This window comes from Pituophis catenifer, unplaced genomic scaffold (assembly GCF_029215685.1).
Source record: "Pituophis catenifer annectens isolate HBS135680 unplaced genomic scaffold, rPitCat1.0.hap2 SCAF_1, whole genome shotgun sequence".
In the NCBI taxonomy this organism is placed as follows: domain Eukaryota; kingdom Metazoa; phylum Chordata; class Lepidosauria; order Squamata; family Colubridae; genus Pituophis; species Pituophis catenifer.
The window spans coordinates 42,356,906-42,384,648 of NW_027256881.1; the positions used below are offsets into that span (position 1 = coordinate 42,356,906).

The 27,743-nt window shown below is 35.4% G+C and overlaps 1 protein-coding gene and 1 pseudogene across 1 annotated transcript in view; one reads left to right on the forward strand and one right to left on the reverse strand.

The window, feature by feature from the left end:
* The window catches only part of LRPPRC (leucine rich pentatricopeptide repeat containing), a 96,886-nt gene that overhangs the window by 20,136 nt on the left and 49,007 nt on the right, over nucleotides 1–27,743 (forward strand). The window contains exons 12-22 of the mRNA XM_070932364.1: nucleotides 4,199–4,317; nucleotides 7,695–7,788; nucleotides 8,493–8,562; nucleotides 12,668–12,695; nucleotides 15,700–15,748; nucleotides 16,811–16,917; nucleotides 17,129–17,206; nucleotides 18,177–18,287; nucleotides 19,508–19,638; nucleotides 22,037–22,122; nucleotides 23,522–23,729. Of these exons, the coding sequence (XP_070788465.1) occupies nucleotides 4,199–4,317; nucleotides 7,695–7,788; nucleotides 8,493–8,562; nucleotides 12,668–12,695; nucleotides 15,700–15,748; nucleotides 16,811–16,917; nucleotides 17,129–17,206; nucleotides 18,177–18,287; nucleotides 19,508–19,638; nucleotides 22,037–22,122; nucleotides 23,522–23,729 (1,081 nt within the window). The remainder of the gene's footprint in view (nucleotides 1–4,198; nucleotides 4,318–7,694; nucleotides 7,789–8,492; nucleotides 8,563–12,667; nucleotides 12,696–15,699; nucleotides 15,749–16,810; nucleotides 16,918–17,128; nucleotides 17,207–18,176; nucleotides 18,288–19,507; nucleotides 19,639–22,036; nucleotides 22,123–23,521; nucleotides 23,730–27,743) is intronic.
* LOC139327377 (cleavage and polyadenylation specificity factor subunit 5 pseudogene) lies at nucleotides 364–993 on the reverse strand (annotated as a pseudogene).

Here is a 27,743-nt window from a genome sequence, read left to right on the forward strand (position 1 = left end):
TCAGCTGTGATGGCTTCCGGCAACCCTCTGCCAGTGAAGACAGAGCTGAGGAGGGCCGCGTGCAGAAGCACTGCAGGCTGGTCCTTCACTATTTCCAGGGCGGCCCTGCGGGCCACATTTAAGCACCCAGCAGGCCGGATCCAGCCCGCGGGTTTTGAGTTTGATGCCCTGACATAGATGATTAAAATACAATTACATTTTTTATTCCATTATATAAAAAGCCAAATTTCACTTTCTTGTTCAAAAGGTAGAAAGCTGGGGAGGGGAAAAAATGAATGGAGAGAGATAAAAAATCCTTGTTTTCTCTTCTACATTTTAAAGCTCTTTCACACAGATATGGCTTATACTCATACTTCAGGAAATTCAGATGTAAATAAAAATGAACCAGCTCAAAAATTGTGGAAGACTGGAAATGATAGGATTATAGCCTGGTGCATTGTCATAAAGTTCAAATAAAAAAACAACTACTAGCTTGAAAGTTTTGCAGATCACAAACAAGGCTTTTGTTTTTTTGAAGCTGAACCAAAAAATGCTTCTTGATCTCTTTTTGGTTTTGTAACCAAAAAGCTACAATGCATGTGTGATGCAGGGGTTCAAAATGTGGCCACCAAAGCAATCATCAATGATCCAGACCCAAATTTTTTGTCATTAAATTTTTAAGATCTTCTACCTCATCTGGATTGAGTTCACCACCTGACAGTTTGAAGAAGGTTCTGCCCAATTGCAGCAGCAGCAGCATATGGGGCAACCTATATTTGTGCACAATGAGGATCCCTCGTTGGTTTACCTTACTCCAATCTTGTCAGATTCTTGCCTCATATATTAGAATTGGGTGCCTGCAGAACTATCCTCATAGCAGGATTCCTTTGTCCAAAGGTATAATTGCAAATGGGTACAGGTTAATGGTTCATTCTAGGTGAGAGGCTTGCTTTGCTGGATGTATCTGTTTCTGAACAGATCCCATGGGGCCAGCTGATCACAGTTGGGTAGCATGATGGACATTCAATATAATTTTAGTGACTAAATGAACAAATCCTGTGTTTAAGAATTAATGTCCCATATCAAACTGTTGCTTATTTTTGCATTAATTGTGAAACAAATTAGGAACTCTGATTCTTTTTAATAAATTGGAGATGAGTTATAATTGAATAAATGGATTATGGTAGGAATATAGAGAAACAGTGTTGTGTAATGAGTAAGAAACCAGACTAAAAGCTAGAAGATGCTGGGTTGTTGTTCTGTCTTAGGTACAAAGCTAGCAGAATAACTTTGGGCCAGTTCCTCTCTCTCAGCTTTAGGAAAAAGGCATTTGCAAGCCAGTTCTAAAAATCTTGCCAAGAAAAGTTCAGGGACTAATCCAGGCAGTTGCCAGAAGTCAACATTGACTCAATGGTATTAACAAAGGAAAGGAACATTATTAATAATACTGATTAAAGTATTAAAACTAAATAACATTTTAGGATTCCATAGCACCCAAAGCAAAACAGTGAGTTAAGAATGTCCATTATATGGCTGCATATTCAGACAATTTAAAGTAATTAGATTCTGGGTTTAGATGTGACAGAACATCTACTCTGTTTCTCTGAAAATAGGACCCATCCAGAAAATAAGCCCTAGCATGATTTTTCCAGATGCTCGTAATGTAAGCCCTACCCCAAAAATAAGCCCAGTTAAGATTGCCAGCCAGATGGATGCATTTTTAATAATGTACCCAAAAATAAAACCTAACTGGAAAATAAGCCCTAATGCGTCTTATTTTCAGGGAAACATGGTATGAAGTTCCTGCATGGTCACTGAATACCCTACTTTATATATTTCATAAACAGGCTGGTGATAATTTGTATCCTTGCTTTATGATATACTGAACATAATTGATCATTGTGATTGCTTAAAAGTAAATGCACTGTTGTCATATATGAGTTTAATATTTTTAATTGTGGAAGAAGCAACAATGAATGAAAATTCAGTTAATGGTATTTTTCCATGTCTTCTAAACTTAAGTTTTAAGTGTTACCAGAGCTATTGACAATTACTTTGTAATTAATTATTTCTAAATAAAATTCTAGTTCTTCTGAAATCAAATCACTTTTCTATTTTAAGGCAAACTTCAATGAATGGTGTGGCTTTAACTTACTGTGACTTGTTTACATGTACTTTTAAGTGCTCAGCAGGAATTCACATTTAATTATTTGCACTGTGGTGCACTACATAAAAAATTCATGGAAGTGACACTTTTTCAAACATTTCTATTGGTTTCAGACAAGGACTTCAGGAAAATAGATTTTTTTTAAAAAAATAACACATGTGGAAACTTGGACTAATAATGTTTATGCTACTATTTTATATTTATTTACTTGTAACCCGCCTTTATTTTTACAAATAACTCAAGGTGCAAACATATCCAACACACCATCCTCTTCCTATTTTCCCCACAAGAACATTGTGAGGTGGGTTGTCCTGAGAGGGAATGACTGACCCAAAGTCACTCAACTGGTTTTCATGGCTCACAGTCACAGTCTTCCACTTTCTAAACCTGGTTCCTTAACCATTAGACCAAATAAAAATGCTAGTTCCAGTGCATGTTCCAGTTTTTGACATGAATCTCAAATTAACTCAATACGATGTAATGAAATTCTGTGTATGCATTTCAAGAAGACCTAATTTCTGAACACTTTGTGGTAACCTTTTATATAGCAATGTTAGTCTCTTATTTCTATTTTATTTTTTATTTTATGCCTTTGAGTCAATGTTGATTCCTGGTGACTGCGTGGGCCAGTCCCTGCAGTTTTCTTTCTTCCACTCAACTGGGTTTGTGCCTAAGGCGGTACTAGAACTCACAGTCTCCTGGTTTCTAGCCTGATGCTTTAACCACTATTGTACACCAAACTGGCATTCACTTTAAAATGTGCTTGTTGTAATAATAAGAATATAAAATGAGGTTATATTAATTAGAACGGTTAAAGACAGAGAAAGAAGCAGTAGAAAGGAAAGGAATAGTAGTAGAAAAGAAAAAGGAGACTGCCTTCTGCGTCTGATAGCCTCCCACCGACCAGTACGCTCCCACAGAGAGGGTCTCCTCAGGGTGCTGTCAGTTAGATAGTGTCGACTGGCGACCCCCAGGGGGAGAGCCTTCTCTGTGGGGGCACCTGCCCTCTGGAACGAGCTGCCCCCAGAGATTCTTCGGATTTCCGACCTCCGTACCTTCTGCCGCACCCTTAAGACGCTATTATTCCATCAAGCAGGGCTGGCCTAAAATATTATTTTAATGGGTTACTGTATTTTAGACGATTGGCCAAACTATTTAATAATTTTAAATTGTTTTTAACTTTTGTATTGTTGGTTTTATCTTGGCTGTACACCGCCCTGAGTCCCTTTGGGAGAAGGGTGGTATAAAAATTTAATAAACTAAAACTAAACTAAAACTAAAACTAAAACTAAACTAAAACTTAACTTAACTTAACTTAACTTAACTTAACTTAACTTAACTTAACTTAACTTAACTTAACTTAACTTAACAAACTAAACTATCCAATCCTGGTCAGAAATTGAAATTAATGAACTTGGCTTAGTAAATTTCTTGGTAAAATTAGTGAGGAATCAAAGTAGTACTATTATTTACTGTGGAGATGCTGTGGAAGTCTTCCAAAAGAAAATCTTCCAAAAAGACATACATTTATCGTGGTGGGAGAATTAAATACTCCAGCAACTTTAGAACATAGATTTTGCCTATCATGGTTCTTCCTGGTTCTTAGTGATTGTATCCATGCAGTTTTCTCAGCAGTGTAATAGAAATGGTTTATTATTGCCTCACAGGATTTTTTTTAAAAAAAACTTTTATTACCAAGCCTGACCTGTAGAGCTTCTGTGATCAGCCATGGTTGGCTAAAGGCTGCCATCTTTAGCATGCTATCGGAAATGAAATCCTTTTCCAACTATTTAAACTTTAATTGTCTTCTACTTTATGTGAAATGAGACAACCTGCTTATAGAAAAATTCACATCCTAGGATCCAATAATCTGTATTAGAAGAGAATCAAGCAGAATACAGAAAAACAAAGGCCAATGTAATCTCTGCTTTCTATGTAATTTTGTCAACATAAAATAATCTAAACTTATAAAGCATTATGTAATCTTTATTTCATAGACTGAACTGAGCGATTAGCAAGCTATTGTTTAACACCTGTATTCTTTTTCTTTAGGTATAATTAATGTCCTCAAAACTATGGATGAATTGGAGGTAGAGCCAACTATTGACACCTATTTATTATATGTTTTCACAAATTTGGATAACCTTGACCCTGTTCGCCAGAGGATTCAGGTAAATTTATCATTTGTTTTAGCACTTTAGTACTTAATAACACTCATTGAAATTTCTGGGGCTGTATAGGAGTGAGGTTTAAGACTTCGATTCATGATGGAAGTATCAAGTAGTAGGACGATACATATTTGTTATATCAGATAAAGTAATTTTGTTAATTTTAAGATAAAAATCAACAGAGATGATGCATACTGTTGTGCCTGGAACTATTGCTTTAAAGAGAGCTGTCCTGGGCCAGTTCAAGTTACTAGTGATGGAATTATCACCAAAGGAATGGCTTGGGGACTGAGGACACTCCACTGTGATTTATCTCAGGCACGTGAATATCAGGACAGACATTGTTTTGCTAAAATACACTTTATATAGGTGTGATACAAAGAGATGTATCAGGGCAGTGAAGGATGGGAAACATCCTCAGAGTAAAAGTTGGCAGAGGGATAATGGTGGTGTTGCAAAGAAAAGAAGACAGGCTGCTTTTGGCTTCTTTTCTTCCTTTCTTTCTGGAACAAAAATAATCCAGGTTACTCTGGTGGTGGTTCCTCCATTCCAGAGGAGCATTTCTTCAGTGCTACATCAGTTCCTAGTAAGGCAGCTGTTGTCTAGAATTTATTTCTGGATAAAACCCTTGACTTAACATACATCATGAGAGATCTGACTGAGAGCCAGGCTGCTCTGTAGTACAGCATGTTAGGATTGGAGGACAGAGTAGAATTGTTTTGATCTATACGAATTTTGTCTTATTGATCAGATGCGTTGGGCTAACAGTCTGCCAGTCTGAATATCTGATGATGCATTTAGGTTGTAAGAGCAGGAAAATAGTATTAATGGTTTATTTGAATATTTGAACCTTATATGAATAAGGTTCTCTTCCTAAACTCAGTTTCTTCGTAACCCTTTTGTCCTAAGACTTTTCATTGTTCCCATTGAAATTACACACGCTGGAGAGGTTCAGGATTCCATGTCCTTCATATGATCACTAGCCTCTCCCAGCTGGTGTTTTGTTCCACACATACGACAGAGTGCACACTGGGTTTGTCTTTCTTTTTTCTTGAAACCAGTGATCTGAAGACAGAAAAACTTTGCATGGTTGTTCTCATATATAGATCATTCCTTTAGTGATCTTACATGAGGGGATAGTACAAGTCTTTCATGAGATAGAGAACTAAAGTGATCTGAAAAGATGCTTGGTATAACCAGTGTTTTCCTGAATCTGTCCATGATACTATTGAATGTCTGTTTGATTTGTAAAATATAGAGATGAAAGCAGCAGTTGACACAATTTAGACATTCATGAATTTTGATATTAAAACTGGAAACAAGAATATTTAATCACACTTAATGGCTTGATGAGATACTAGATAACATTTTATAATCATATATAAGTTGAACATAACAGGAAAGCAAATTATTTAAATAATAAGGGCTTGGCCTTATTATCGGAGGGGGGGGAGTCTTATTATTTTGGGGGTGTAGGAGGCCCGAGCGGCCTGCTCACTCACAGCTGGGAGTCCGGCAGAGAGAGGTTCCCCTTCTGTTAAGGAATATGCGCAGAGTAACCCTTGAGTAGCAAGATTGTGCACATGAGAAACGGCTGAGAATGATTGTGAATAAGCACTGTCAATACAGACACACTGAGTTGTGATATTCTTTTACTTTTTGGAAAGAGTAAAGCAAAGTCCAATAAACAATCCAGGTCATACACAGATAAAGATAGTTAAATTGTCAATCCAGGGATATTCCAAGAACAAAGTCTTCTTACCAGTTGTTGTAGTCATATGCAATAAAACAGTTCTTTTTGGAGTTGCAAACAGGAACAAGTACAGCAGTAAAACAATCAGTAAAACAGTAGAAAACAACAAGTAGCAATGATCAAGCAGTGATCATGCAGAGAACAGGCAGAGAGGAGCAGAGGTAGCAATAAGAATGTAATAAGCAGAATAAGCAGTGATTCAAGCTTCCTCTTAAGTACATTGGCTACAGAGCTAGCCAATCAGAATACAGTATGATGCAATACAGCATTACAGTCTTAAAGCTATACATTACATTTTGACTGCAAACATGCATTGATGGTTTATATATATTGCCAACCCAACCATTTAGGCAATAGCCATTCCCTAACACCTTCGTGCGCTGCCATGAAGCCCCTCCCCTCCCATGGGGTGTGTGTGTAGAATGTGAGCACCAAGCCGCGCGAGTGCCTGTCCCCACCCACCCCCGCTCGCGCGCCTCCCAGGCCTCACCATGTTGATGTGGACGAAGCCGGTGAGCACCAGGTCCTTGAGCTGATAGCAGAAGCCACGGCCTGGGCCAGCTCTCTCTGCAGGCTCCAGCTCTAGCCGTCACCATAGAGTGGGAAGCACACTCCCAGAGGACCCGCTGCCCTTTTGGCTGCATGCAAAGAAAGCAGCAAAAGCAGCAGAAGTCTTTCTTTCTCTCCCCCAAACTCTGCCTCTGCGGCTTCCAAACCATAGTGCAGGCTATGTGGACGCGGTGCCTGGGCGCAGGGGAGAGAGCGGGTGGGCCGCTATCATGGAGCAGGAGCAGGTGCTCAAAGTTTACGGTTGGTGCCACGGGTGGCAAAAGGGGCAGGGGGGCGCAGGAGTTTGCAGGGATGTGGCTACCTTGGGAGGGTTGGTGGGGTGAGGGACCTGTGTGTGTGTGTGAGAGAGAGAGGAGGGGGGGGGGTTATTTTCAGGGGAGGGCGTATATTTAGGCCCACTCCAAAAATAAAGCTTGGCCTTATTTTCAGGACATGTCTTATTTTCGGGGAAACACGGTAGCTAAATTCCTTGCAAAGTGAGTTCTCTCTACCATAAAATGATAGTCTATAAACAAAGCATATATTTTAGTCTAGGATATCCTTCACACTTCCTTCCAAAAAAGCTTATCTTAGCTAGATCTCCTTTTCTACCAAATGTAATATTGCACACAGCACATTAAAAACATTCAGAGATATAAAGTTAATTTTATAAAGGACTTTAGCTCTTTTGTACAGCAATCAAAACATTTCTCACTATTGTTAATATGAAAAGCTGGAGAGTTTGCACTATATTTACAATTCTAACAAATTGAAATGGATACTGTCTTTTAAAATGATTGCTTTGAAGGTCTACTGTGCACATTCTGTGTGTTTAGTCTTTAAATTATAATTCTAAAATTATGCTTTGCATAAATAGTTTTTTTTTTTTTTTTTTTTTTTGAGAACTTTAATAATATCTGTAAGGTAAACCGTTGTACACCCTGAATTACAGAAGACAGGGTTGGTCAAGGTTGGAAGGCTGTTGGCCAAACCCACACCAGATCTGAAATATGAAGTATTTTAGAGAGTTTGACTATGATGATATACCAGGTACTACTGTATTCCCATCTTTCCATAGGAAAAAGGCAATCCTTTGGAAACCAATAGATTCTTAGCAGCAGAAATCAGGCATGAAGCTTCACATGGCAGACTGGATAAAGTTTATCAGTTATGTAAGTGCTCTTGTTTTACATATTATCTGAGTAGCCCGTTTGGAAAAGTAGTGTGAGGTAATTCTAAGAATGGTAAATGTTGATAATTTATACAAAAATACTTGTTATTTAAGATTATTTGAAGTAGTATTTTAATATGCCTCTGTTTATGATTAGAAGCAAGTATAATATGTAAATTAGCCTTTTGTTTCATTTTAAAAAGCCCAGATCCTTTTGATAGAAGAAAGAGATGATACATTACCTACTGTTCTTAAGATATTCTTCTTAAAAAATATTGCAGAAATTATGTAACTACTGTGAGCAGTTTTAATAGATATACCTTTAATGGTCTATTTGAATCTCACTGTGCTATAAAATTAATATAAGCTTTAACACTGTTTTTGAGAACTATACTTAAATGAAAAGAGTTATATCTAATTTGACTGGAAAATCTGAATTTATAGAACACATCCTTTATTTATTTAAGAATAAAGTTTATTTAAACTTAGCCATGAACAGGAACTGATTAGGAAACAGGGAGAAAGACAGGGTTAATATGTTTTTACAGTGAAATATAAAGCAATAGCTCTATCAAGTATGTGTATATAACATTAAATATTTTGTTTTCCTTCATAGCATATTGGTTTAAAATAACAATTGTTGAATCAATGTTGTTTAGAGAAGTACAAATCAATGCATACTGAATAATTTAATTTAACTTGCAGTATCTTCTCCAAACATCTGGACAACGGACAGGAATCATATCAGGAACAGTATAACCCTTGGATTTAGAAGGTATGACTTATGAAATCTTATATTTTGGATATCTTTGGTTCCAAGTTCCAACTTTCTTTTTCTGTTATTTAAGGCATTTTTTTTTAAAATAGCTATTTGTAGCTAATAATATCCCACTGTTCTGGCAGGATCTTTTAGGGCTCTCTTTGTGGCTAGGCTTCAGTGTGTTAAAGTTTAATATCCTGTTCTAAAAGTGGAAAAGTTAAGGTTCAGTAAATTGAAAACAGAATTTATTTTGTCTTTCATTGTTTTAGATTTATATTCCAGTTTTCCTAGGAGATCATGGCACCTTCCAAATATCCCCTTATAAGAAGCATCTTTATGTGGGGTGGCTGAGCTAAATTATCAAATCCCAAATTTCATAATGAGCTTCTATCGCTGAAACTGCTCTGATAATATCACATTGACTATCAAGTAAAATAGTATTTATATAAAATATTCACAAAGTATTTTATATACATATTATACTTCAAAGATACTATCACAGTAATACTAGTCACAATTAGGATAGATTAATCAGTAGTATGTATTCTAGAGCACACAGTAGATGCTTTACCTAATGCCATCCCATAAATTTATGCCTAAATTCAGATTTGAATTTAAAAACTTTGTAATCATAGTTAATTTTATTAGAGATTGGACTACTCAAACCTCATATAATATATACATATAAGGATTCTTTTTCAGAACTTTTTTAGTTTTACTGTTTTTTTTTCTTTCAAATACTAAAAATCTTGTGTTGATATTAATCCTCACTGAATGATGCATAGGAAAGAAACGTTCATGTAAATGCATTTTGTCAGTGGTTGTAATTGTTGAGCTTATATGATACTTGGTGCTATCTACATCTTTTTATTTGTCCTTTATTTGTAGTGCGTTGGTTGCTTAAAGTTTTACTCTTAGTGAACATTTTTTTTTTCATGTTTATAGCCTACCACAATTTTATACAGAGTCTTGGTGGCTCACAACATAAAACTATAACGGAAAGAAATCAGACAAGAATGGTGGTAATTCAAATTTGTGGCAGCAAGACAAAACAAAAAGGGAAATTACTGTTCAAAGAAAAATCAGCAAGTGACAAAAATGGAGACTATGTTTGGCTTATAGGAGAGATGTTACAATTTTGTTACACAGTATTTTTTGGGCCTGACTGTAAACTGTGTAGACATAATAGATAGGAAAAAATGAAAGAAATCAGAATTTGGCTATAGAGAGAAAACCAAAAAATAATCAGCATTAAAGTGGAGAGAGCAAGCAAAATAAGAAATGGGTGGCAATTACATGCAAATTGTAGGGAGATGGAAAAAACTAAAATTACCTTATTTGAAAAAGAGATACAGTGACAGACAAGGAAAACAGTAACAGGTACAGGTGAGACAAAACAGATTGTTTTACTATACGTGTGTATCACTAAAGGGGTAAATCATCCTAGTTCTTGGCAAGATGTTTCAAAATCTGAACCAATTGGAAGTAAAAGTGATTAGGATTATATTGTCATTTATCCAGGGAGAAAGACAAAGTCATAAACAATTATTAGTATAGAGGAAATCTGTGAACTGTTTTTATGTTATTAAATTGATATGTCAGGATAAGTTACTTGTCAGTTCAGAGTAGAAATTACCCTGTAAAAGTAATCCAGAGTTAGAAGACACATAGTTTACTAGAAATGCTGAAAGTATATGCTGCTTTTGTCACAGAACACAGAAACCATACTATGAATAGTTTTCCATAAGATTCTCATACAGATAGTCCTCGAGTTATAATCATTTGTTTAATGATGATCAGGAATTATGATGGCCTCATTATAGTGCTTTACAGCTTGTGAAGCCCTTCTGGCTGTTGCAAAACATAGCACTACCACCTTTTGGTTACGTGATTGCAATCGAAGTATTTGGCACTTATAACTGATTGCCAAGTAGCCCACAATCATGTAATCACCATTTACATTCTTCTCTGCCAGCTTCCCCAGAAAGCCAGTGGGAAGCTGACATGGAAATTTGCAGGCTGCTGCCGCTGCTGCCAAAAGACTCCCTCTCGTCTCTGGGATCTGGTTGAAAGAATGGCCAGCTGAGGGGAGCTAAACTCTTTAAAATCCTGAAGGTTTCACTTCTGTTCCTGCTCCCTGCTGAGGGAGTTCTTGTCTGTGCACGGAGGGGAGCTGTACTCCTTCAGCAGTCCAAGAGGCTTCTTGGATGAGAAGTGAAACATTTTCAAAGAAAAACAATAAAGTCCAATTGCCTCTTGAAAAGGCACCTTTGGGACAACCATGACCTGGATGACTGAGAATCTCCATAGACATTTACTCCTTCAGCAGGACTCAAGACAGGTTCCTGCATCTTACCAAAGGAGTTGCCTTCAGTGCATGGAAGGGAGCTGCAATCCTTTCGCAGGCAGCTCTTTCAACTAACCCTCAGAAATGAGAGGGAGCTAAAAATAAAGCAGAAAATGGAGAGGCAGCATGATATGATAAGGTGCCCAAAATGCTTCGGGTGGGTGGGAGGCCCTGAGAGGATCGGCAAAGGCCATGCACAAAGTGCTTCTTTGCTCTGAGGCTAAAGATCCTGATTGGATTTCAGCAGGGAGGATTTTCACTTCCTGAGCAGAGTGACCTGGCACAGGTCACATGCGAGTGTCTCTCCACTCAAGAGGCTAAAAACATTTCTTGGATTTTGGCAGAGTGTATTTTCGGCTCCTGAGTGGGATTTTCCCTGCTCCCCTGAGGCCGGAATGGGATAACTCACTGCAGCCAACTTGCCACAGCCAACTCAGCCATGGTCATTTTGCCACGGTCAATTCACTGCGACCAAGTTGCCACAGGACAATTCAACAATTCAGTTTAATTATTTAGACTAATTAAAACATTATTTTAATTTTTTTCATTCACTTTTCATTTTGTCCCTCCTTTGGCATCCTTTCTTTAATTATTCTATTCTACCATTTCTTTGATATTAGTGTAACTCTTGTCCTGCGGCGAGTTGGCCATGGCAAGTTGGCTGTAGTGAGTTGTCCTAGATCCCCCTGAGGCACCCTGCACTGGTTTCCTGTCTGCTTAATGACCCATGGGATCACTTAAGAACCACAAACAACAATGCCAGGATTGCAGTCATTAAGATAAGCATTAACGTGGCAACTACCTGAACTAGTCCCTGCAGTTTTCTTGGCAAGGTTTCAGATATGGTTCAGTCTCTGAAAGAAAATGATTTGCACAAAGCTGGCTTTGTGCCCAAGACATTACAATTTCTAGGGTAAAGCAGATAAATTTGTTGTAAACATTTAGAAAGCATATCTGAGAAAGAAGAGTATAAAAATATTATACATTATATATTCTAATCCAGCAATTGTCAAATATGATACTTCTGTTTGAAGAAGTAGAGGTTCTGTTCATGGATTAAAATAAGCTATATCCCTTTGTGGCATTGCTCAGTATCCTGCAGACATTCCTGGATACAACTGTATGCATATTTACTTGTATGAGAGGCAGGACCATATTATCAGGAATTTAGATCACAGAGGAGGCAACATGTGTGCAATTGCACATGGAATGCTTTTGTTTCCAGAGATAGGTTTTATTATTTTCATGATATTATGGGATGAGGCTTGCTCACACGGTGAAGGCTCCAGTTATATAACTTTGTATAGGATTAGTATCTTTACTCATTTTAAAAAGCAATCATTGTTCTACAAGAAAATTCCATATAGTATAATAGTTGGTGATACAAAAATAAATAGTGGAGATTAGGCTAGTTGTTTAAAGCTGTGAGGTTTGTGGTTTCAAGTCAATTTCGTGATGGAAAAATGTATTAAATACAGCAGGCAGTGTAGGTGGTATAGGTAAAAGATTACACAGATTGCATGTATGCAATGAGATGATAGATTCGAACATTATCACAAAACTCCAGTGGTAGTGATCGTCTGTAAATATAGTAAAATAATTTTGTAAAGATAGGCTTATGCTAAAATATATATGTCAATTATTTCTTAACTTTCTTCACTTAAGCAAATCTTCTGAACTCATGATGTGACTATTCAGTTGTATTGAGCACTCAAAATAAATAATAGTTTTTTTTTAAATTTCCAATTTATTATCTTCTGCTGCCCTCTGCAGGTGTACTGATGTTGATCTTTGGATCAAGGTAAGTAAAGACAGTTAAGCTGCAATGGGGAGATATTTTGGGTACACAGTATTGGAACAGTACAATAAATAGAAAGATCTCCTATTTCAGATGTAAGTCTAATCTTTTACTACACCTGCGTGAAGCATTTTAATTTGTCATGAGTTATCTAAAGTTAAATATTTTTAACTCCTTTTGATCTCAGTGGGGAAAATTAAGCATGTAATTAATACTTTTTCCTTGTCTGTATTTGGTCTTTCAAATGCTTGGCTTTGTTTTATAATCTATTGCTCATGTTGTGACTGTGAATTCATATTAATGTAGAAATGGCATTTATTATTGCATTTATTAAGTAAGCACTAATTTTATTGTTCATGGTAGGGGATACATTTTTCTTTTAGGTAGGGGCAGCAGTTTTTGTCTTTATAAGAGATATCCCAAGTACCAGTTGGAAATATTTGATGGTATAAAAACCCAACAAGTTTTGGAAAATTTCTTTTTAAAGGATTTACAAAACAAAACCTTATAAATGTAAAAATGCCTATTAATATTTTTCCAAAGACCATAACTACAAAGTTAAAGCAACTACTAGTAAGTGTGCTAGCAGCTTCTCTTCAAACAAATGTAGCTGTAAACATAGCTGACTTTTTTTTAAAAAATCAAGATTCTGTAGCTTCATTTTTAATAATTAGGAAATAAAAATGTTAAAGCTATTTTTGAAAGGCTTTTTCAATACAGGTAGTTCTTGGTTAATGTCAGCAATTGGGGCTGGAAATTCTATCACTAAGCAACACAATCATAAAGCATGCCATGTAATCTTACTGCTTAGTGATGGAAATTTTGGTACTCCCAGTTGTCATCGTTAAGCGAAACGTGCTTCTTCATTAAACACGATATCACATGGATGCCAATTGTGACCTCCTGCCAGCTTCCCCATTGACTTTGATAGTAGAAAGCTGGCAAGCAGCAATAATTACCATTAGGACACTGCTAAGGCTGGAAGTTTGATGACCAGTTGCAAGTACCATTCATTCACCATCATGGTAAATGTCACTGCATGGGTGGTAATGGTGTGGATTTATTTTCTTTTGTATAAGACTTTGAAACAAAATTTAAAAAATGATAAATGAAAATAAACCAGATTTTTTAAAAACATGGATTTAATGAGTTATACCTTCTCTTTTCCAAAAATGGACATATTTTGTTTTTTCAAATGGTTATCCTTGCTGTAGCTTCATCTTACCTGACATAATTGTTTTGATATTTTAGTAACAAATTTAGGATAATAAAATATTCATTATAAAATATTTCTTTTACTGTAGATTCAAATTACATATTGTGTTTTTAGTATTACCTAAATTCATTCAAGTTTTTACTTGAATAAAATTGCTTGATGTTATTAAGCAGCCTCCTCGATAAAGACATTTTTCAAACTTTGTGGTTTCTCTGCAGTAAAATAATTCTAATTGATACCTCTAATGCTCTCCCCCTTTTTATTTATTTTTCTTCCAAATCAGTGGTTTCCAAACCACTGAAATATTGGGGACAAAATATGCAAAGGAACTCAGGTCTCTGCCCATTAGTTTTGTCTACTATTAAAACCTGAAAGAATTTGAACCACATTTGTTATGATGGGATAAATTGGCAAAAGAGATAGCACATCTGAAACTGGACGGGCTGTGGAGAAAAATATTTTATGAAAAAAATATCCGTGGTGCATCCCAGTAGGAAAGGAAGTTGGGCAGCTGCTTAAAATGTTGGCAGCTGTTCCATTCTAAGTTTCCTCCCTTCTCCCTCTGTGATGCCTTGAGCTTTCCAGTTCACCTCTATAAACACACACAGATAAACATGAGGGGAAAATGATACCTCACAAACACAAACACACACTTCACTAAACAGAAGAAAATGCTTATGCCTTCTATGGCCAGTGTCGATGAAGGAACTAGAAGGAATTGTAGAAGCTATGCTTTCCCTGACTTAGTTTGGCTTATAGTGCCTACTTTTGTTCTTTTTGTCTATTGTAAGAAGTGTGACACCTTATAACAAATAGACATTTGGCCAGTCATAATGCCCTCCCATTCCTTTTACACTGGTAGTTTCCCCCTAAAAAAGTAAAGGACTGGGGCAACTGTTACTTGGAAAGGTTTAAAAGGCTCTATACAAAAGGACTAGGGGTTGTTGTTGTGTGGTGTGTGGGTTTTTTTTTTTTTTTTTTTGGCCAACATAGCTGTCTATTGGTGTAATTGACCTTGTTAATTATGTATAAAGAGATGAGCAGTGAGGAGAAAGCTTTCTTATTTATTAGCTTTATGCAGAAAAGCTAAAGTAATTCCAATATTTTAACTACTGGAGATAAACAGTATGTAAGGCAAGTAGTCAGTAAAGGCAAGTAAAATATCTTGAAATCTCTTTTTGGTCATAGTTGCCAGAATATGTTCATTAAAATGGATTTTAATGGGGGTGGAAAATCTTGTTCCCTTAATAGTAGGAAGGGTAATTAAGTTTAAGAAAAAAACTTTGAAGTTAAACAGCTGACCCAAAAAGCCGCTACCTAGATCTTTTGGTTACTATTAGCCATCAAGTATTAAGGAATAGTTCTTTTGTTTCACTCCCTCCAATTCTATTTAACTGTTACATCAAGTATACTATGCTATTTCTAAATTAAATACTTAATTGGAATAGAGTCTGTTATGCACAGTGCAAGTTCCTGTTAAAATTAATTTGTAAATAATGATAGAAAACTACTTAGATCCCAAATTTTAAACCTTTAAACAATACTGTCTTAGTGCTTCATGATTTTTTTTTCTTTATGATCGCTCGTGATGGTAAAATGCATGAATCTTTTGTTGTGCAATGTTTTAAAAAATACTAAAAGCTTTTATTTTTTTAAAAATAAATTGCTGTGATGTGGCTCAGAATAAGGCTAGTAGAGGGCTGCTTTGTTATTTGTGGAATTCAATTTCAGTTACTATTTGCCCTTGCTTGCTTTTCTTGGCTGCAATGTACGATTATTCTGTCTTACCAGATAACGGAACTGTTGTATATGGAGGAACAGAAGGCTGAACAAGAAACTGGTAGAGTTTCAATTTCTATGATTGTAACTTATCCACAAATCCGTTCTTCTGGGTAATGATAGGTTTGAGGGATTACAACCGTAAACATTGATTATTTCTTTTTGAAAGTGAAATTTGAAAACATGTTGGGTAAAAACTTTACCCAGATGATCACAGTATATTTTGTGGAATCCATGAGATTTTATTAGTGTTTTTCCTTTTTAATGAAAAATGTACTTGAGATGCTTATATAGTAAGTAAAATGAACAGATTACCGGGATAATGTAATCAAGCATTTACAGATGGAGGTAAGATTCTTTTTAAAAGGGCATTAATACAAATATTTTAAGAAGCTATTAATTTAATAGCTTTTTGTAATGTTTTAATAACAAAAGTTACATTGTGACAAAAATATTTTCAATAATAAGAAAATACAGTATGCATCACTATGTAGTTTCTTTATTGGAACCTCATTTATTCTTCCTGATGCTTCAGTGTCAAAATTAATACCATTAACCTATACAGCATCTTTTGTTAAACTTAAATTTCATTGGCTAATAAGCAGCTTCCCACAGGATTATTGGAGCTGGTGATTAAATATCATTTAATATTCTTTATTGTGTTTACATTCATCCACTAGCTTCAGAAAAACCCTGGAAATAATAAGAAATACATGGGGCTGTGCCTATGAAGCTTTAAAAAGCTCTATTTCTTTTTGAATAAATGACAAAATATTTACGGCAAGTATTTTGGGGTGGTGGGCAGGAAAGTGGGAGAGAGGCCTTGGGCAGTGCTGCTTTTGTCACACAGCCATGGAAAAATAGATTGAAGAAAGATTTTGTTCTGAAAAGCTGTCATTCGGTTTGAAAATAATTAATATTCCTTTCACTCACCAGTTAGATATGTGCTCCCAAACCACATAATCTCTATGCCTCAGTGATCATTGTTGCCATTTCAGAGCCTCTCATCAGGGTGACATCTCACACCAAAATGATTTCTTATAAATTAATCTTGATAACATGACAGTGTCAGTAATTTTAGTGGAATGCTTTCTCTTGTCTTCCCCCCACCCCCACCTCGCAGAAAATATTGGCCGTTTTCTTTATTCCTTGATTGACAACATGACTGACTCAGAGGTACAGGACAAGGAGGAGCAGTTGAGACAATACTTCCATCAGCTGCAGAAGATGGTACTATTTCATTTTTTTGCTACATAATGCCCATCCTTCCTGACATGTATCTATTAGATTTGAAATTGCAGCTTTTAAGTACAGCCAGACCACTTCTCAATGGCATGCAAGTGTTGGAGATTTAAATTATGTCTGAAATTTGTGTAACAGAATTTTTTTTGTTTGGTTGTGCTTTTAAAACTCACATGATTTTCTCCACCTCTTCCTACAGAATATAACGATTCTTCCTACCTACTACAAAGGTATTCGCAAAGTGCTGATTGAATACAACGTTCCCAATTTAATTAAGGTCTGTAATTGCAAATGTTATTTTATGTATAATTATATAAAACATACATATATACAATCATATTCATTCCAAGTGTGTAGTTACCTTAAAAATTAATAAGCCTGATGTATAAAATTAGTTTTATTTAATCCTTTTCTGAAATGAGGAAGCATATTTTAGATAGAATGCTAAAGTTTTAAGGAGACAAATAAGACAGGGCAACTCTTAAATGTTGATAGCAATCTTAACAGCAAAACAAAACCACACATTCCTTGAGTTTTTTAATTTATCATAAACACATTGATGCTTATATTCAAATATGTATCAAGCCATTAATTATATCTTACAGTGTAATTTTATTGGCTTCTGATGAGCAGCTGTTAAAGTGTATGTACACACCTATTTAAATGGGTTAGCATTAAATAATTTTGCTACATAACAAGAATGCATGGCTTCCAAGTTTTATTGTACAAAAAAAAGAGTTTTGATCCTAGCAATAGTAAAAATATGTATTAGTTGAGGACTTTCTAACTGGTATTTCTAACTCTTCCATAAATTGATTTGAAACCTTAAATGGTTGGTTGCTATGACTTAATTTCCTCTTAAGGATAGAGCTATTTATAGTTAAGAATTTCAGGCCATGTTTATGCCATGCTGATGCAGAAGATGACGGAATATACAAATTAGTCTGTCCTCACTTGCATTGGAATCGCACAGAGAACAAAGAAGAATGGGGGACCTGCTCCCAGTGGGAGAAGCCTATTTAAGACCAATAAGAATCCTAGCGAAATACATGACTGATACAACTCAACGTCATTGCCCACAACTGAGATAACAGAAATACATTTTTCAAAAGTGTAACATTAGGGTTTCCTTTGTACCATACACATAACCCCTGCAAATATAAAAGTATATCAATAAGACATATTGTTGCTGGGATGTGTTTCATTGTAAAACATCATTTGAATATCTTTCTATCCTTTTACCTTAGTCCTTGATTAATTCAGTAAATTTGGAGGAGAAACTTCAACAATTTAAAGCTGAAAACAAACCCATTGGAGATATTCTAAAGAACTTTATAGTTGCTCTGTGTTCAGAAAAGGTAATTTTCAGCAGATTTGTTTATTGTATTATTAACAGAGTATGATAAGTAAATTAAATACTTCTAATTATGTATAGCACCATCAGTTTAAATGACACTTTACAGAATAACCTAAGTAAAATACAAATCCTAGCCACAGGAGACTTCATATAGGTGGTGGTGGGGGACTTAAGGAGAGATTATAAAAGTCATTAGAGCTCAAAATGAACAAATACAATTATATGTGTTTGTTTCTTGTCAAACTGCAAATGCATGTAGGTGATTAAGGAAAACTAGTATTTTCTAGATTTCAGGTTTGCTCCTTGAAAATCTAAAGTATTAAAAAAATTAGTGAAAAAAACCCCTCAGTGCTGATTTTTAGTTACCTTGTGAATGACATGTTTTGAGATTGTGGAAGTCTGTTAATGGTAATCTGCAAAATGAATGATAGTAACAGCTGTGAAAGGTTTATCATACATGCCAAGTGTCCTTTCAAGCCACCGCTCTGGTCTCTTACAACTAGATTGTCAAGCAACTGATACATGTATAATAATTTGCAAGTCAAATATTAAAAGGTAGTTAATGTGGGGATTGAAATTCCATTTTTTTTCCCTTGAAGAAAAGCTTTCTGAGATGCAGAGGCTCTTGTCTTCATTAGCAGGCATCCAACTTTAATTCATATTTTTGTATAGAACTTCATCTTGCTCCGAGTTCTTATACATGGGCCCTGAATTTTGTTTTACATGGCACTGATGCAATGTCTGATTTCATAGTGAATTAAACTATATTTTATTTTTAAAAATATATTAATATATGAGAATTTTAAATTTATATCATGCCAGAAAATTGAATTATGAACAACTTTGTCTTCTTTTTAATTAATCAATTTAACATGTTCTCTGCTCATTGATATATTTAAGTGATTGTGGTATATTAGCTGAAGATTTAAAATGTGAAAATGTTTTGCCATGAAGTTCAATGTGATATAATTAATGATATGCATACTTCAGAAATCAGTGAAAGCATATATTGCAACAGGATAAAAGTTTATAATGAACATATTTAAACTATTTACTAATTTATAAAAAAATCATTTGCACATAAATGTAAAGCATACGAATTGCTAAGAAGCAGTGCAATGTGTAAGCATATATAAATAAATGTAATTTCCTAGTATGATATAAAATGTCATGTTGATTTTCTTTTTCTACTTTGTATCTTTTGCTTAATGTTCCTTCTAGAATATGCAGAAAGCTCTTGAAATAAAAGCCAAATATGAATTCGACATGAATGTTGTGGGCTATGGAGCCTTAATACGTCTTTGCTGTCAAAATGATAATGTAGAGGAAGCAATGAACCTGAAAGAAGAATTGTAAGTACACTGGCACTGAAAGATGTCACAGAGATTTATGCTGATATACAGTCCTTATTGAATTAAGTAGGTTGAATATTATCACCTCCCCCATACATTTTTAATTAGCTTATCCCACACAAAATATTTTCTGTTGAAATTCAAAATTGATTGTGTAAGCTGTCATGATTACACAATCGCTTTTGTGCCAGCATTTTTGTTAGTGTTTTAGGCTCATATTACTCTGTATTATATTTCTCTAATCTATTTCTGAAGAAGTCTTAGAATCTATCTTGGTATCTAGCTTTAGATTCTGATTAGTAATACATCTACAGTATGGATTGCTGCAATTCTTGTAAGTGGTATTATTTTAATAATTATCTTCAGTTATTATGCTTTTTGTTTTTCAAAAGGCAACAACTTGATTGTGAAAATTAGCTCCCAGCTAAAACTTGTAATTCTGTAACTGATTTGAAAAGAAGCAAAGTGCTTTTCAGCACTTAATTTTCTCTTTAATTTTTTTAAAAAATTGTACTCTTGAGATACTTGTTTTAAATTAAAACAAATAAGTATAATAAACTGAAATAGTTTTAAGATTTTCCCTTAGTTATTTTGGCATTAAAAGTTTGTGATTCAGCATATGCAACTTTATTAACAACTCAAAACTGTTATACATCTGAACTTTCTAAAATAATTTATTGATTTTAAGATATTTGTTTCCGTTCTTGAACCAAAAATACTTTTTGGTGGGTTACATATATTCAGTGAAAAACATTCCATATCCATAAACATATTAACTAAAAGTAGTTGACCCAAAAAGTAGAAAGATTGGGGAAGGGTGAAGAAAAATAATAATAATAATAATAATAATAATAATAATAATAATAATAATAATAATAATAATAATAATAATAATAATAATAATTTTATTTCTATACCGCCCTTCTCCCGAAGGACTCAGGGCGGTGTACAGCCAATTTAAAAACAGGACACAACAATAATTAAAAATTAAAATAATTAAATAGATTTGGCCGATTTAAAACCCCAAAAATTTAAAATACCCCAATTTAAAATTATTATGTTGATAGCCCTGCCTGGCGGAACAACAGGGTCTTCAACGGATAAATAGTAGTTCTTCCATTATATCCAGTTATAGGTATTCATAGAAGGGGTAAGAAAGACTGGTGGAATTGTTTGTTGTCTTCTTCTATTGCTGTCTAGTAAACTTTCTGTTGCTGACTAACAGCTGAAGAGGAGCCACATAGAGTATTTTTGTATCAAATATTTGTCACTATTTTTATATCAGTATTTCAAGACAATGCAAAGTCTCATACACACATAAATATTTCTTGTAATGTTTCTAACACTGACACATCCATCAAATGTAGTTGAAATTTGAGCACATCTCTTTAATCTCCATGGTAAACAGTGCTTTCTCCAGTTTAGATGATCTATAAAGTGCATTTGCTCAGTCCGTTCACCCTTTGCAGAATTTGCAAACAAATGAAAGTCCTTACAGATCACAATTTGTAAACTTCCCTACCAGTTTCCCCACAAACAAAGAGAATGGGAAGCCAGCAGGGAAGGTTGCAGCTCACTTCAATAAGTCTTTCCCAGCTTTCCTGTGCTCATTAGATCTTACGCTCTGCATTCCACAGTCTTCCTCTGCTCACATGGTGCTGAAGCACCCCACTTCCCCAGCCTCCCCCAACTATCATGTACCCTGCACCAGGCCCCAATGTTACCCATGCACTTTTTACCTGGGACTCACATACCTTCCTGCTTAATGACCTATACTTGGGACTATAACAACACCTAGGACTGCTGGGATGGTCATCACTAAGCAATGCAATTACATGACACCATGTTTTACAACCATATCACTCAGCAGTGGCAAGGCCAATGACATAAGTGTCATTAAATTCAGCATAAGCTTAGTTATACTTGGGTCCTAGTGCAATTATAAATATAATGGACATTTGATGTCCATTTGATGTCAATGGGATCTTAGTTCATGTTAGCCTTGATATATCCTATTAGCAGTATTGCTTGATAATATATCTTAGGTTTCTCTTTTTGTACATATTTTTACATAAGTCTTGCGATATACAGTATTTTCTTTAAAACAGAGATTAAAAACAAAGGCACTGCCCTTTAGTCTTTCCAATACTTTGTTTCTTTTTACATTCATCTCTCAAGCCCTCTATTAATGCAGCTGGATTTAATTTGATGTCTTCAAACAAATGTGCTTCTGTCAGTATCTTACTGTTTCAGCAATAATATTATCATTTTATCCAGTTATTGGGACTAGTTTCATTCCATGTACTATTTCTAGGTGAACATGCATCAGCTTGTGCATTGAGATTATTGTATTCCAATATGATGTAAGAATTGATTTATTTCTTTTTATATATTTTAGTTGCCGTAAAGATTCATCTGATGTTCTTGAATTAAATACTTACCTAGAATTGATTAAGATTTTGATGAAACATGAAAGACTGGATGGTAAGCAATGCATGCTTTCTTTCAATGTATATTACTGTTATATAATACAGATATCTCTCCACCAGAATAAAAATATTAATGGTATATCATGCCCTACAAAGTGCTTGAACATTTTACATCCAAATTTGCATGTGAATTCAACCAGAGATACTTGGACGATGTAGGCCATTAGTTTTAATGGACTGGCAAGCTTGTCATTTACATTTGCACAGCTCAGTGCTTTTTGCATTTCTGCAGCTAGTTTTTATTAGCACTGCTGTTAGGATTGAGTTTGAAGATCATGACTTATGGCACAAATTGTGTATGTGCCTTGACTAATGGCCTTGTTTTTCCTTAAGAAGGTGTGAAGCCTGAGTGTAAAGCCTGTAAACATAACCTCTTTGAAAAGTGTCTAAGCACTCTTGGAGAAAAAATGATTTTTTAAAAGAAATACAGGATTAGGTCTTAAAATTGTATGTTACAGGATTTGTAAACTGTAAGTTATTGGCATAGTTAATTAGAAGAAAATAATCTGACATTGACTAGTGAATTTGAATATGATATTCTGTTAGATGATTTATATTAAATTTCTTTATTTAAAAGGGTAAAGGGTGTGTGTGTGTGTATAATATACACATTGTGTGTGTTTGTATGTGTTTTAGAGTGATTATTTTCATAAAAGGAGTTGATGTTTAGATCAGATACCTATACAATTAAAAGGTGCTATTATGTCAAGCTTTCAAAAGCCCATAGCATGCTGCAGGAAATATTTCAATAGATGCTTTTATGTAAAGTAGTCAAAACATTTTGCTTGTGCAGTAATTAAGAACATTACAAAAATGGTCTTATTCCATATATGAAAATGTTTGTTTCTGCCTTTCTAATGAAGATTAATGAACCTAATGTTTTAACATGCAATCTCTTAGAAAGCTTTCATTGGCTCTCCTTGGCTAATTAGTATCGACACAGCAAACAGGCCCTATCGGTATCAGACCATTAGTCTGGCTCTATATACAGTGTAAACACATCTTTATTATTTGGCCTCGTGACAAGCCATCTGCTGAAGAAACAATGGTGTGATTTAACAGATGTTAGCACCAAACGATAAAAGCATCCATTTAGTAGGATCTTGTTGCTATAGGGCAGACTCTACAGGGTTATGTGGTGCAGAGTGGGCTCACAGTTCCCATCTGTAATTTGTAGTCAAAGTTGCAGCAAAATGATAAAACCATGCTTTGTGGATTCATAATTGTAGTCTCGTTTAGAAATGCAAGTAGTAATTAACTTGAAATTGGCATTATACACCAGAATTTACATTCCTGCTGGTTTTTGAAAGGCTGTTTTAATAGCAGTTTGTTTTTTTTCCCTGTATATAAAATTACCTAAGGCTTTTTTTTTTTTGTGCTGTGGTTTATTGTAGATGCTATTAACATTTTAAAGGAGATGAAAGAGAAGAATGTCTGTATTAAAGATTCAGCTGTCACACAATGTTTCCATATCCTTAATAATGTAGCCTTCAAAGGTGAAGTTGAAAAGGTGAATCAGCTGCATGAGGCTATGGTAGACCTGCTGTTACCACAGTCTTCTGTAAAATTGTGTTCTCCCCTTGTTACTGTTCACTTGAAGAGGTAAGTTGGTTGACACCTGCAGTTAACTAAAAAAGCAAAGATACTTACTTTCATGTTTATATTTTACGCACAATCTTTACATGCTTTCTGTATACTGCAGTTCTGCGAGCCTATAGTTAGAGAACCTCATTAAATCCAATAATTAATTACTTTATTGTTGTTGTTATGTCATCATGACCGTCATGCTTTTTTTGTTTGCAGTATTTCTTTCATTTTGTGAACCTAATAATCTTTATCTTTATCTTTATTTGATTTATATACTGCCCTACTCCAGAAGGACTCAGGGCGGTGAACAGCCAAATGATAAAATACATAAATACAAAATTTAAAAACAGAATAAAACCGAATTAAACAATTTGGCCCAGACAGATTTAAAACACCCCAATCATTTAAAAACAGATTAAAATTTTCATATTAAAAAGAAAAAGGGAAAAGATTAGGCCAAAGAAACAAAAGATGTTTTAGATCACTACATCCTCTAAGAATTATTGATAGATATTCCCACCACTCTATCTCCAAAAGCTAGTAAAGTTGGGTTTGGGTTAAGCTTACTTCCTGATGACTAACATAGATATATCTTAGGGGTGTTAAACTTGCAGCCCACGTGCTGGATGCATCATGTGCTGGCCACTCGCACACCTGGTTTAGCAAAGGGGAAAAAAGTCGTGACGCGTCACGTGACGACGCCCTGACAATGCGAGTTTGACACCCCTGATATATCTATTTAGTTTCCTTGGCTTCATTGGTTTTCCATTGCCTTCTTCAAGGCTGTTTTTTTCAGCTTTCCAGAGTGGTTTATAGCAGCGATCCCCAATCTTTGCGGCTTGGTGGCCCGGCTGGGTTGTAGGAGTGGAATTGGGCTGCACAAGTGGCGGGCCGGCACACACACAAAGCTCAACTTGCTTGAGCATCTGGCCCATGTGCGAGTGCCCACCGGCCAGCCACACACGCAAGGGCCGCATGCGTGCCCTGGCCCACCACTTGTGTGGCCCAATTCCAAACAGGCCATGGCCCAGTAGCGACCTATTTGGGGACCCCAATCTGCCACATAGCATGTGGCAGAACTGGGCACCTTATTCCTATTTTAGGTAAACAGTATTGTGAGGGCTCCGACGAATGCCCTAATTTGACAAGTGTTTCCTGGATCTGTAAATAGGATTAGACTAATGGTAGGACTATAAACTATTATAGGGGCATTTTAGAAAGTGAAGTAAAGTTTCCTTTTGAATCACTGCACAAGGTGTTGTGACCTGGCAGCTTTTTGAGGGTAGAGTGCCAACATTCCGAACGCTTCCCCGCATTAACTTGTCAAGCACAAAATGCACTTTAATTACAATGTTCTCCTATCTTCATTTACCAAACAGATATGCAGAAATCCTTCAGAGTTACTGTTTGGGACAATTAGTGGAAGCTTCTCTTATTTGGATATTCCCTCTATTCCTTCTCAGAGCAGATTTACAGTTCTTGGTGTACCAATAGCTTTCAACAGACACCTTCTCATGAGCTCATAGATACGTTCTGCTTTCATCAGTTCAAACAATGGAGTCTATTCCATAAATTCTGGAAAGTTACATTGAAATGGTGGGGCATGTAGTGAATCTTTTTTTTTTCTCTCTTTCAAGGGCAGTGCATCGTAATTTCATTTTAATGTGTGCCATTGTGTATACAGGAAAATGACAATAAAGGTTATTCTATTCAGTTCAATTCAATCTCTTATTTAGGAGGATCGAAAAGAAAAAAAATGTCTATGACCAAGCCTTTTCTAAGACCAAAATACAAGTGACACTGACAGTTCAGGGACTAATCGTAGAGTAGCATGCCAAGCCAAGCAATTACAAGAGGATACAACTTGGAATGTATTCTAGACAGATTTTTTTTTTTTTGTCACACATGCAGGGATGCAGCCATCAGTCTCTGTTGCATGTCCTGGAGCATAATGATTGCTTTCTATTAGCTTCCTCTCCAGCCTCAAAGACTGACATCAACATCTGTTCAGTTATCCTTTGTGCAATGTCAGGATGGTTGATAAACAGTTGCAAAGCAGCTCTGGTGGAATATTCCATTTTTAATTCTCACCAACAAACACGTACTGATTTAAGAGGTTGGCATCAGCAGCAAAGTCAGTACACGATCCTTATCGTTGAAGACAATATGGAAGTCTGAGAATCATACTTTCAATCTAAAACTACATCTCTTTGTGTGTATTAACACGCTTCATATGTGTATTAAATCATCTTCAATATTTTCTTAATTCCCATGTTTATATGATGCCATTGCACTAGAAACAGTATTGGTCAATTTGCAATAATTATTTATTCATTCCTTCAATTTATACAGCTATTCATCATCTCACATGTGTGACTTTGGGCAGCTAACACATTTAAAAACAAATAATTAAAATCATAAAATATAATTCACAGGACAGTGCAGTCCATACATTACAAACAGTTAATCTTTCAAATATAAGGTATTAGTTTGTAAATAATTTTTGTTTTCATTCCTAATACATCCCTTTTTTTCTTGACTCACTGGTCAAGAGTATTTTATGACAAGTTGAATGTATTTGTATTCTGTTTCTCTTCTCAGGTCAACATTGAGCTTGTTGTTGGTTTAATAATGTTATTTGTTAGAATTACATCCTGCCTTTCCTCAGAGTATCTTGCCTGGGTTCCCTTTTCATTTTCTCCCCTCAGCAGCAACCCTGCGAAATAGTTGGGGCCGTGAGACTTAAAGATACTAAGTTATTTTAAACTCGGAGCTCCATTCTTCAAAACTGTGGTTTTGATTGTCATACATTGGGGGTGTTAGAATGCTCCAGACATAGGAAATGGTAATATTAAGAACAAGCCGCTTATTGCTATTTCAAGTTGACTATAATATTTACAGGCTTCGCTAAATTTATATGTAAGTATTTGTTTGTCCTGAATATTTTGTTCATATGCAGGTGGGATAGAGAATAAGTCAGATGATAACTATTACTCTAGTTTTTACATGTAAATATTCAAAAATCTTTCACAATCTTTTCCCAAGCTTTTGAATGTGATAGCTGTGTTATCACAATGTGTACTGAGGAGTTGATGGAGAAATGAGATGGTTTTCACTTCTGCAAATGGAGCTTTTGCATAGTGGGAGGGTGGGATAATGCCCTGGAAAAAAAATATATCATTTTTAAATGCTCTCAGGTTATCTTAATTTTTATATGTAAAAGTCTAATCTTGAAAAAATCTAATTTTTATATTACTAACAAACAACTAGTAGAAATTATGACCATACATTTTGTATGAAGAATTTTATCTTCCTGTGTTTCACCGTGATAAGTTCAGATCTACCATATTCTAGAATGCAGTTGGAAAGTATGCCACATAGGTGCCAGATTATTATTCATTTTTACAGTAAATTTTATCGTTCCTATGAACCTGAATGAAGTTGTGATGGGGTAAAATCTGTTTTTTGGAATGGTTGCTATTGCTTCCTTCCTAGGGTTAAGTGAGAGTGTTGGGCCCAAAGTCATCCATCTAGCTTCATGCTGAAGTCAGGACTAGAACTCATATGCTCTCAATTTCTAGTCTGTGCCTTAAGCACTATGCCAAATTGGTTCTCATTCCTGCTCTTAAACTGGTGTAAAATCCAGAGGCAGAGGTTCTATCAAGGAGAACATATCCACTGACACCCCCCTCTATTTTTTCGAATATAAACTGCCTCTCTGAATGTGTGCCAAGATCATTTTATTAGTCGTACATGTCATATAAGGTATCTGCATTCAGTTTTGTCAGGATGCCAGATAAATGGGGCAGCTTCTTACTGGCTCATGCTACTCTGTGGTAGTGTGTATAATTACTAGCTAGACCAGATACAAAACAGGGCCAGATAGGCTAATTCTACTTTATCATATAGCTATATTAACAGAATCTTGAAAGTCTGAAAGTGCAATTTTCCTGCCGTTGTCTTTACAGCCTGAAAAACTAAGGGCAATCCCTTGTGAGCCTCTTCCCTGCCCATTTTGCAGTTCCAGGC